Raw genomic sequence first — 12703 nt, 5'->3', positions numbered from 1 at the left:
CGGTAACCACAGTTAATAGAGTCACTAATTTGTTATAAATAGAAAACGTTAGTGATCAATTTATTACTTTTGAAACTTCAATAGAAAAAATAAAAATTTATTCAAACATTAGTGATCATTTATGTAATTTACGCTTAAAAAAAAGTGACTAATTTCAATTTGTCTTGTCTGAATATGAAAATGCTTGACTAAAAACAATCAACATGCTTGTAGGGATAGCAAACGGGCGGGTCGGGTGCCGATACCCCCTCCCCCATCCTCATACCCACCTAATATTTTTTAATCCACCACCCGCCCACCACCCATGATGGGTACAAATTTTTAAATCCACACCCGCCCACGCGGGTACATTCTCAAATCCATCCTCACACCCACTACCCACTAACGACGTACCCGTCTAGACCCGCTTGAAAACAAATTTTTTTTTTACGGAAGAGGTTTCGGGTTTTGGCTTTTATGAAAAGCAATGATATGTAAAGATGAATTTATATTTACAGTCATTCCAACCAGAGTCATAAATTTGATGAAATTATTAATGTCTTCATCACGTTCACAGGTGCGGTCAATAAAATACATTCGTGCTATGCTTGAGACCCTCTGGAAATCTTTTCAGCTTTGAGTGTATATAATGGTTCATACTCAATGAAGAGGTTTGACAGGTAAAATTCCAGAATAAGTTTATCTACACCAAACATATGGTATCTTGCTAATTCACAATTCATAATTTCAGAATAAGTTTTGACAGGTACAATCAACTCAATGATATCAAATACTTCTTGTGGCACAAACAATATTCCCAATAACAATATTTGGTTAAATTACATGTTATATCTTATACAATATTATAATTTATAAATTAGTCTCTAAAATTACACCTAAATTCATAATGACTCAAACCCATTACTCGCCCACTACCCGCGACGGGTATCACTTTCTAAATCCACACCCGCCCACTACCCGCTAAAATTATACCCATCCCCGCCCCAATTGGAGCGGGTGCGGTGCGGAATCCACGAAACTGTACCCGTTTGTCATCCCTACATGCTTGTTTTACTAATGATTAGTTTTGAGTATATATATATATATATATATATATATATGGTATTGTTGGTTCAAGTCTCAATAACTTATGTTTTTTTAATTACGAATATTTGTATTATATTTTAATTATTTTTCAAGTACTCTATAGTTAGATTATATATAACTTATCATATTTAAGTTTTATTATAATTAAATTCCACATCCTAAATTAATTTTATATTATATTTATAAATTAGGATAGTCTCGTGTTGAATGTTGTTTATTTTTAATAGTATAAAGAGAATGTAAGGTAATATTTGTTCAAAAAAAATTAATCATTGACAAACACACAGGTCCGTCTTAAATGATGTTTAAAATGAGACTCCTAAAATATTTTTTTAATAAGGTCTAATTTATTAAATTTTAAATTATGTGGGATCTACGAGGTTTTTTTACCAAATTTCATCATGGAAAACGATTAAAGATGATGTCAAAATCTTCGTTTACAACTTTTTTTTGTCATTTTCTCGAGAACCAAACATAAAGTTTGTTTTCCTTTCAAACGAAAATGTCATTAGGGAACAAAGATTATACATAGACGAGCCTAAATGATATTCATGTGTGGAACTCTCAAATTTTGAGGCCTTGTGACGTGTCACAAGCCACACATGTAAATGGACAGGCCTGAACGAAGAGAGATTTATGTTCTGTTTAAATCTAAGGCCTTTAAAAATTTAATACTCTGTATAGTCACCGAATTCACTTGATATGTTTATTTATTGTTATAAATTTGATAACGTGATAAGGGGGAAAATGATACATTAATATAATTAATATGTTCTAGATACAAATACAATTAATCAAGTATGATGTAGTTCATACACAATTTATGAAAACTAATAAAAAAACAAAAACAAAAAGCTATGGAGCCTCGCGCAGCCTTTTATATTCATTAATAGAATTATTGCTATTGAGATCCTGATAAATTTAATAAAAAATAATTTTAATGAGTTTTATTTTATCTAAGATATTAGTTAATTTAAAATAAATTGATTGTTTATTTATCAAATTATTTATTTAATATTTATAAAAAGCGATTTTAATAAATACTTGTTGTATTTTAATATACACTGCTTGCATTTCTATAACTATTTGATACAAAGTATTGCTTGTAATCTGAAGTTGAAACATAAAAACTAATAAAACAATTGCATTAATTTTTAATACAAAACGTGAACCTCCTTTTACTTATCTTTATAAGAAAGTAGAAATTCTTTAATACCCAAATCTCAAAGTCTTAAAGGCAGAAATATCTGGCAATCAAAAGATAAATAATATTTAAAAAAATAAATTTATTAAATAAATTACAAATACATTCGAATATGAAAGTACTTTATTGTTTTTAATTCTAAACAATCAACTTATATTTAAATTTAATCTATTATTTAATATACCGTTAATAAAAAAAAACAATTCCACAAATAATATTTAGGTAAGTTCAAGTGGTAAGCAACTTGATATCGCTTAAGCAAGGTCTCGAGTTCGAGTCCTTGTGTATGCAGAAAATCTCTGTTGGGAGACTCACCCACAAAAGTCATGTGTGCAATGCGGATCAGTCCGGATTAGTCAAAGCGAAGCCTTGGAACCGGAAGGACAACCGAAAAAATATCTCATTGTTTATTTTTCTAATTTTAAATATATTTAAAATATGCTTGACATCAATTTCAATGGTAAAAGAAAATGTTTGTTCTTCCTAAAGGTTTCGGATATGAACAATTACATCTGAATGTATATGCGCTGTCAATAATAAGAAAATTTTGAACAAATATTACTTTATAATCATCCGAGACTATTAAAAAATTTAACTTTACATCATCTAAATTTTTCTCGTGAATTATTATTATTATTATTATTATTATTATTTACTTATAATATATCAAATGATAACCCTAAAATCATTGTATATGTCATTTTTAAAGAAATTTAATCTTAGTTTCACCACAATTTGTACTTATTCTCCATTAATTTCCATCGACCCTGATTACATAATCGCCAAATGTCATAAAAATACCCTAATAATTATTTTTCCTCTTATATAAAATTAATAATTATAATACCCTAACCTTCTTGTTCTTGATATAAACATAATAGTTAACTTAGAAAATGATTTGTCAACGCTCCAATTGTTATATGTTTAATACAATTAACTAACAGAAAATAAATAAAAGAGAGAGACACCAACTATATAATATTAATAAATGTAAGACCGTAATTTTTTTATTAGTATGAAGTGATTATAAAATAATATATATTCAGATTTTTCTTAATATATTAGATGTACACCCTACATATACAACTGCTCATATAATTTTTTTTTATAAAAAATAACGTTTCATTTTATCATATAGTTCACTCGATAAAAGTATATAATTTGTAAAAATACACGTATAAATGAGGGTGGTTCAGACATCAAATGTCATCCTGCTAGTATCCAATTGTCTTATAATACCCAAACCTAGTCGGTTGTAATATATAATACCGGCCAGATTAAGTACAATTATAATATTAATTAATTGCAAATTGCTTATAAAGTTTACCAAAATTGTTGACTTAAACATAATGTGGCTAAAGTCATAAATGAATGCTACCATTTGCCTCCAAGGCTTTTCTTTTATATATGAAATTTCAATACAATCCTAAATCCATCATATTCTAGTATCCTTACTCATTTCTATCTTTTAAGAAAATCTTTTTTTAACCCATCAAGTAGTCTTAATAGTAGGAGGGAGTGTTATTTTTTTAAGGTATTAAGTTCGAGCAGTTGTGTCTGTAGGATATATATGCATTATTAATTGATTAAGAAAATTGTACATAGATATTATCTTGTCATCACTCTAGACTATTAAAGAAATCTTCTCTTGTTGAAAAAATTACACAGAAGTTTACAATTTTATCATCCATTTATATTTATAAAAATAAAAAGGATTCAGTTGCATTGATGTAAAATTAAATTAATTTTATATATGTTTAAATGAGATATTGGTTTAATGGCAAGTTGAGGCTTAGAAAGTTGAGATCTTTAATTTAAGCCCCATGTGTGAATTTCTTTTAGATTTATTTTAATTTGTCATGTGTAGACCTTATCCATATATATATATTTCAACTATCAATCTAATTATGTATTGTTGATTATGATTAATAGTTGTTGTAATTCCAATTGCGATTGTCTTTGTAACTTCTACAAAAAATTATATAATTTATATATTTTTTTTAAAATTTAATCTTCATATTTCATGATTCATAATTCATATATATGTTGTATTACAAGTTCAAATAAATTAAAAACATCTAATTATTTGCTAATGAAAAAAATAATTTCAATTATATATTTGAAAAAAATAATTTATTTCAATGATCATTATTTACCTCCTTACAAGTGTTGGATTAATTATTGGGAAAATTAATCCTCGTGTTTGAAATTGACTAATTGGAGTGCCCTTTTGCACATACATAAGGTTAGAAGTTTATCAACCTTCTTCCTATCACATTCCTACCTTTATTATATAGTGTCAGGGTCACTTCTCTATTCTTATCGAATTCAAAAATGTTTTTTTATAAATATTTTTAAAGAGCGTTGATGTTAAGTATTTAGTATTACTATAAAAAGACAAAAGTTAAATACTAGAGAATAAATTTATTTTTAGAAAAAATGATTTGAAACTATTTTTATTCTAAAAACTATTTATTTAATCTCATTCTTTATCATTTTTAGTATTTTTTTGTTAAAAAGGCAATTTTAAAAATAATATAGAAGTTGACATTAAAATGGTTTAAAAGGGTGAAACATGCATTCATAAGGTAAACATTTTTATATTTGAAAAAATCAAATAAAAAACTATTAGGGTTTTGTCAAATTTGGGGTGCTTATGAGGTGACTTGAAGGGATAAAATCAGCTGTCATAGCAGTAAATTTGTAAAATTAAAGACAGCCTTGTAAGAAAAGTAAGCCATTCAATTATCCAATCAAATAACATGTTTTTTGGAGTTCATGTTTGGTCTGCCGAACTGCTAATTTTCTCCCAAAGGTAAGAAGAAGAAGAAGAAGAAGAAGAAGAAGAAGAAATCCTTAATTAAAAGTTGAATTGAATTTAGAAATGAAAAAGACAGAAACCAAGTTTTGGAATGAAATGTTGATTTCTATTCCATCCAAATTAAAAATGGGCATAAAGATGAAATTAAGTTAATCTCTTATATTTACAGAGACAATAAGTAAGAAGAAGATGCATGGTGATATTGAGTAAAATTATATCTAAAGACTCCAATCCAAAAACAAAATCTTTAAAGATCAAACATACAAAGCCATAAGTAAAAATTATATATTCGAATTTATGTAATTAGTTGAGCTTCTTCAAATCCATGCGTGTGATGAGAAGCATCCAAAGGAAGCAAAGGAAATTGCTCACCAAGCTCTTGAATCAAACCATCCAAGTCTCTAAAACCACTCAAGAAACCACCTGAATTCTCTCCACTAATACTCCAAATCCCTTCTTCTTCTTCCTTGACCCTTTCAAAGCCTGCGAGGATCCCAGTTCTGAGGTCCATTTTCTTCTTGACGGCCGCCATATCTGGTTTGTCACGAAAACTATCATCTTGTTTGCGAAATCTGGGTTTCCTTTGGCAACCCTTTTCTTGTGGTGGTTTACCGGTGAGTCTTTGCACCAATTCTCTGAAGTTTGCAACGTCGGTCTTGATGATCTCCGGTGCAAATACGTGAATGATCCGTATCTTTGGCTTTGACTTGGATATTGTTTGGGAATGTTTATGAATGGACAGTGGTGAAGGAGACATGCTGGTTTGGTTCCTCAATACCAAATTCTCCATGGAAAAATGTTTTGAGAAGAAAGGAAAAACAAAGCTGGTTGTGTTGAGAAATGACATGGGGATGGGGGGGGGGAGTTTATATAAGGAGAGAAAGTGAGGGATAGTTGGGGACAAACAACTGGAGTCTCTCCATATGGAACACATCCATTAAACTAATGCTCCCCCATTTCCCATTATTGGATTTACTTGTTATTAATCTATGCATTAATTTTAATTCCCTACATTTATACACAAGCTTTTTTTATATCCTGCTTGCAATAACCAAACCGTCTTCCCTATTTTTTTAAACAAAAAATTGACTTGATTATTGGATTTTAAACAAATGTATTCATATGTATATTTATTTAGTTTTTAAAATTAAATGTAATTACACAGATGTAATCCACCAGGGCAGTTGATCTGGTCATGAAAGTGCATGAGTGGTAAATGAATAAAATCTGGGTTTCGTAATAAAGTGAGCATTCCCCCTACTTACTACCTCGCTTTACACACGAATCCGCCCGCGTGAGTGGAATCAAAACCATGTCACCCTTTTCCTATATTTAAATTACAGCTGTTATTTAAGATTACAAAACTCATCAAATGATTCTAACGATAAAAATAAACTATAGATTTAGAGTTTGAACTGTTGTGTGTTTACGTTATTAATAATTTAAAAAGATTTTAAATAGATATTATTTTATAACCACCTAAAATTATTTAACGTTAATAATAAATATTTGTTCTGCCATTGGATAATTGTTTTTGATTCTTTAAATGTTAATTGAATCTCATTTATACTTGATAATATGAGGAGTTTTTGCATGCAAAACAGAAATGGGTGGAAGAGAAATCATAAACCCAAAAGCTGGACTGCAAATATTCCTTAAAACTAAAGTCACGAATCCCACACCTTCAGGCAACGACAGAGCAGCACATGGAGCGTAGGCCAACTTCAGCAAGGACTAACACATGTACTACTTGTTAATAATAACCAAGGCATCTTGGTTTGTTATATAATGACGTCATTATATTTATGATTTTTATATATTATAATTAACTTTATATAAAAATAATTTTTAAAAGTCTGGTATGACTTTTTTTGGATAAACTAATTTGATATGATTATAAGATAATATATTTTTATAATCTTATTTAATTATTAATAACACGGACACCTTACAGAGGCAATGAATAGATTCAAAAATATTTTTTATTTAAGTCAAACTGGGGTTGTATATTCAAGTAGGACGAGCTGGGCTAACCGAGTAATCAGAGCTGTGATTTTGTGGCCTAATTAATAATTAAACAAAGCAATTGAAACGGAATTTAGCAATTTAAAAAACAAAGTCAACGTTTAAAAAATCAAAATATATATATGGTTGAAGTTCAAAAAGTGCAAAATTTTAGGTATTGAATTTTTAAAAATTATAAAATGAGCATTAAAATCAATAGATAATATCTCATTTGACCAAAATTTTTTGTTGATATTTTTAAATAAAAAATATTCAATTTTTAAAAGGTATAAAAATTCATAATTTATTTTAAATTATAATTTCAAAAAATTCTCTTACAAATCATAACGCTTTAATAAAAAATTTCATTACAACTAAAAATAACACAAATTTAAACAATATCATACAAATTATATTTAAAAATAAAAAATTTAACTAATAAAAAATTGATTTAATAAGATATTACACATTAATTTAATGTATCATACCACTCCTTAATAGTAATTAACTGTAGTTAACAACGTGTGTCTATTTTATAATATAATCTAAAACTTAATGTCTATTTTATAACTTTTAAAAATTTTGCATTTGAAAAAATCATTTGAGATAAGTTAATAATAATTTCAAACTTTACCAAAAAAAATATTAAGAATGTATGGTAGTTTGGGCACATAATTAACAGTTAGTATGATTAGTTTAATAAAAAATTAAATTTCTAAGAGGTTGTTTGTTTACTTCAGAATGATTAAGCGTTGAATGATTCAAATGTTGAATGATTCTCTGTATGAATTAGCTCTGAATGTGACATGCTATTTGATAATGACTCTGAATCATTCAGAATGTGCTTCTGCGTTGAATCATTCAACACTGTTTTGCTGAATCAGTCAGCACTGAATCATTCAGGGGTGCGAAACAAACGCGCTGAATGCTGAACGGTTCAACATTCAGCGCTGAATGATTCCATTAAGAGACAAACAAACAGCCCCTAACAAAATCAATTATTAGCTACAAACTTTGGCAATGATAAAAAAAAAATCATTAATAAGAATTTCAAGATCCATGTCCCTCTCTTTATTACTATTCTTATATATCATATTGCTTTATGAAAATATGAATTTATAATTATGTTCAAAATGATATAGGATTTTATTTCAAAGCTTACAAATACAAATTAGAAAATAAAGACATGTATGCTCTAAAGTCCAAACCTGCTTTAATTAAATGAAATTATAATGATTGAACAATTATGGGTTTTTTTAAAAATATTTGAGATTATGAGAATTAAATGTTTCTATAATTATTTTTTAAGAAAAGTGATGATATATAGTCAATTTTTATTGAATTAATTTGTACTTTTTTTAATTCTATAATTAGATGTGATTATTATTATTATTATTATTTTCAGTCACGAAATAAGTATGCATAGAGGAGATTTGAGGGCAACAGTAGTTGACGTTATAAGTTGTTTGGGCTCACCTCACCTTACCCACACAACCCAACGTGCATTTGAAACCTACTTAACAACTGCCCTTACTACATTCATTTTTATATTTAAATATTCCATAACTTCATGTTATTTTTTTTTTCGTTTGATTCATGATAAATTTGAAAATAAATAAATTAGTTTAACTAAAAATTCTAGTAATTGATAATTTTAAAAATAGTATTTGGAACATTTTATCTGACTTAACGAGTAATAGAGTAGAAGTTTACCTTTCAATCCAAACTGATGGTTCAAGCTATAAGATTAATAATGTAGTGTGTGAATTTGTATCATTAAAAAATATAAATAGTCCTATTTGTGCATAATACATGGGAAAAGAGAAGTATTAAGCCTTATAAGAATAAAAGATTATTAATCAAATTAATGGGTAGATTGCACAAATGGTTATTATTACCAACGTTAACCAAGTCTTGTAGATATAGGTCCCTAAACTATTTCAGAATGTACACGGCAGAATTAGGATGCATTTTTTTCTTTGGACAATTCATTCAGACAGCTATATAGAACCACAAACTAATGATGTAATGGAATTATCAAACATGTCTAGCAAAAGAAAACGGCCCCAATACCTCAATGTGTAACAAAATGACCAAAAGATAAAATTATTAACTCCTCTAAGCTTACAAAACCACATTACATTAGCGACTGAGGGAAAAGGGAAAATTGCAACCTGACACAAAAGTTCAGACTAAAAAGAAAGTAAAAACTCACCTCATATCACTTCAACCAGACAGTATTGAACAGCTAGCATGTTAACCAAGGTTCTAACTCATAAAAGACTGCGTATCTCATGCTATCAACTACTTGGAATGCACACTAGTAAGCCCTCACATTACCGACTTCCGCAGCTCGGATGCACCATGTGCAAAGTGACATCTTTCTCCAAAAGTGCAGTTTCCCTTCGCAAAATTGTCGCACAACTTGGTCTTGTAGTTGCTTCTCGGATGTCCTTGACCACCCTGCACACCTAAAGTTTTGGCGGGACCTGGCACCGGACCTAGGCTGCTGATTAATTCTCTAACCACTGAACTGGCTTCTTGTATTTGTTCAAATGATCCTTCAAGCTCGATGTTCCTAAGGCTTGGATCTGACTCATGCTCCCGAATAGAAAGTTTTGCTCCTGTTTGACGACATATCTGCTTGGAGTGCACACCACCCTTCCCAATGATGGCTCCTGCAAGGGAAGCATCCACACTAATTTTTGCAGTTGCTGAAGCACCAAATGAAGGTACAGAAGCGGATGGGGGTGATGGCTCCATCCAACTGCCCATACGACCAGGAATAGGTGCCATGGCACGGGGGTCATTATGAGATGTAACAATAGGCTTGCCATGTTCCCATTCTCCATGTGCGAAATGACATTTGTCACCATACTTACAACCTTCGGGACTACTAAATTTGTTGCACAAGCGAGTTTTGACTACAGAGGAAGATCCCTGTGGTGTGGCAGCTGTATATTCCATGTTTCTCGAAGCTGGTGGAACAGCTGGTGCGAGGTTCATCAACTGGGCCACTGCATTGTAACCTCCAGGAACATAGTGTAAGAAATGGCAGCTCTCACCAAATTGGCAACCGGCAGTGCTGCAATTGCAACAACATAGGATCAGAGAAGGCCGAGAAGAGTCCATGAGAACGACTAAAAACAAATCTACTAGTACAAGATGACATAAATATGCTTCAATGGTATAAGATGCTGTCTCTCTGAACTGAAAACACCAGAAAACCCGGAAATTCTAATAAACCAAAAACCCAGCTAAATGCAGCGCACAACAAATATGTAGACTAAAACCATAACAGCAAAAAGGACTTGAGGACTCTAGTCCCCTGTCATGTTTCCTACAAGAGTTTGGACGGCACCATTTTCAATTAAAGGTTGATACTTACAGGCCAAGAAAAGCTTATTTCTCTACTAAAGGTTCATCCTACATTGGTTATCCGTTCTCAAACATGCACTTATGTGCCGATCAAAAAAACAAACCAGAAAATCTTCATCCAGAAGATGGTAAAATAACATCAAAGATGACGAGCTGTTCATATCACCATGAGCAATTAAAACCAAACACCCTCGCTGTGCTGAATTCCAACAATGGGAAAAACTTAAGTAGCTCCAATGACAAAAGTTTCACATGAACACATCATACCTGGATTTCATCACTCTTTGATTTATAACATGAGTAACTTAGCAACGGAACATGAGCAACTCAGCAACGGACTCAATAACTGTACTGATTTTGAAATTTTTACCATTTAATTCAATCTTAGGTACAGTTTACAAGTTGTAACAAATAATACATCCTTGATATAATTTGCCTTTTTCACCAACTAACACCAGCAATATTGTATAAATTAAGCCAATCTCTGTTGTTCGGTAACTTGATTATAATCAAACAACAGTATCGTACCTGTCATAACTCAATACCCACATCTGATTAGCAAAATCGCAAAATTTTAACTATTAAAATAAAATAAAAATTATGAAGTTGATTTTTTTACAGTATAAGCATTAGAGAGGTGATAAAAACAGAATTTAAGTGGAATTTAAATTGGATAATACCAATATTTATTTAGGTGGGTATAAGAATTTTAACCTGAAAAACTTGGTGCATGGCTTCGATTTGCCTGCTACACCAGTAGATAAAGATTCCAATTCTGTTACACAACATTAATTAATTACTTTTACTCGGTTACAATTTCTTTTAATCGAAATTACCCCCAAAGAAATCCACGTTATTAACTAATTATGTTAGCTTTTAGTGAATCCCATTACTAATAATTACATGATTAACCACTTATAATACTAACACTGATCCACGCTTGTAAATCTTAGCAGAAACAAAAACCATATATTTCAATTTTAGAGAGAAAAAGAAAAAAGGAGGCAGACCAGGCTTAGTTTTCTTGATGCAGCCATTAACGTTGAAACCAGCTTCACGACTTCCTCTTTTACGAGTATCCATTAGAGAACTTCTTTAATGAAAAAACACAGATCCAGATCGAAAAAGGAAAAAAATCAAATGAATGTAAGAATTTGAGGCCTAGACCCCAAGAAAGAGGAATGTAAAACCCACAGAGAGAATGAAAAAAAATAAGAGAAACCCTCGGTAGGTAGGGCCATAAATATAAGGATTAACTAAACGCTTAGTACCTAAATTATTATTTTTATTTTACTTTAGCACTCAAACTTTATTTTTTCAACATCACGCCTAACTTTCAGATTTGGTTTCATTTTGGTACCTGCTGTTAAAAAATTAATAGTAATGTTGATTTGTTATCATAATATAATGTCATGTTATTATTAAAAAAATAACACATCAGTAGTTCTGTTAATTTTTTAACGATGAGTACCAAATTAAAATATAAACTAAACGTTAAGCATAATTTTAAAAAAAAATTAAATATGAAAACAGAACAAAAAGTACTAATGATAGTTTAAATATTATAGTTTACGCTAAATGTAAATGGCTGGATTTTGTCTTACGTCATGAAGAATCTCACTTTTGGGATTTAATTTTGAACCCAGGCAACTTTCTTAATATCCATTCACGTTTTCTTTTGATTTTTAATCTTAATATAAAAGATTATAAAAAATAACTTAAAATAAATATAAAATATAATGCCATAAATTAAATATATTTCAATTTGGATAAGCATGTTAAAAAAATGTTATATCTGAATGCATTGAAAAATAAATAGGGGCACTGTTTACATATTGTTTTGATTTATTTAATTAAAATAAAGAATTAGCAATATACAAATAAACATTAAATTAAAATTTTCAAAATAATTTAATAAAGAAATATGATTATTCTGTTCTTTCCTACCCTAAAAAGAACAACAGTTCCAACTTCCAAGATGTAAATTAAATATGTAAACAAAATTAATTAATTATATAAAAGTGAAACAGTTTAATATTATTCAATAAATGAAAACAAATAATATTTAATTGAAATACTTAAACAATTTCTCAAATCAATCCAAATAAAAAAGTTATCAGTAGTAAAATCTTATTGAACACATAATCGTATTGTAAAATACATTTCAAGATAAAGTAAAAACAGTTTGGACATAAATTACACTAATTGAA

General features: G+C 29.5%; 2 protein-coding genes across 2 annotated transcripts; both read right to left on the bottom strand.

Moving 5' to 3' along the window:
- Positions 1–5384: 5384 nt before the first annotated feature.
- LOC120216704 (VQ motif-containing protein 17-like) lies at positions 5385–5933 on the bottom strand. Its single transcript, XM_039214055.1, has one exon. The coding sequence runs from the start codon at positions 5899–5901 to the stop codon at positions 5407–5409; it is 495 nt and encodes a 164-aa protein (XP_039069986.1). The 5' UTR covers positions 5902–5933; the 3' UTR covers positions 5385–5406.
- A 3356-nt stretch (positions 5934–9289) lies between these two features.
- LOC120217049 (zinc finger CCCH domain-containing protein 14-like) lies at positions 9290–11655 on the bottom strand. The gene is made up of 3 exons (XM_039214275.1): positions 11504–11655; positions 11208–11268; positions 9290–10200 (listed from the first exon to the last, which is right to left on the bottom strand). The coding sequence occupies exons 1-3, from the start codon at positions 11574–11576 to the stop codon at positions 9447–9449; spliced, it is 888 nt and encodes a 295-aa protein (XP_039070206.1). The 5' UTR covers positions 11577–11655; the 3' UTR covers positions 9290–9446.
- Positions 11656–12703: the final 1048 nt, after the last annotated feature.

This window comes from Hibiscus syriacus, unplaced genomic scaffold, assembly GCF_006381635.1.
Source record: "Hibiscus syriacus cultivar Baekdansim isolate YM2019G1 unplaced genomic scaffold, ASM638163v2 tig00000765_pilon, whole genome shotgun sequence".
Classification (NCBI taxonomy): domain Eukaryota; kingdom Viridiplantae; phylum Streptophyta; class Magnoliopsida; order Malvales; family Malvaceae; genus Hibiscus; species Hibiscus syriacus.
This window is presented reverse-complemented; position numbering and strand designations above follow the sequence as displayed.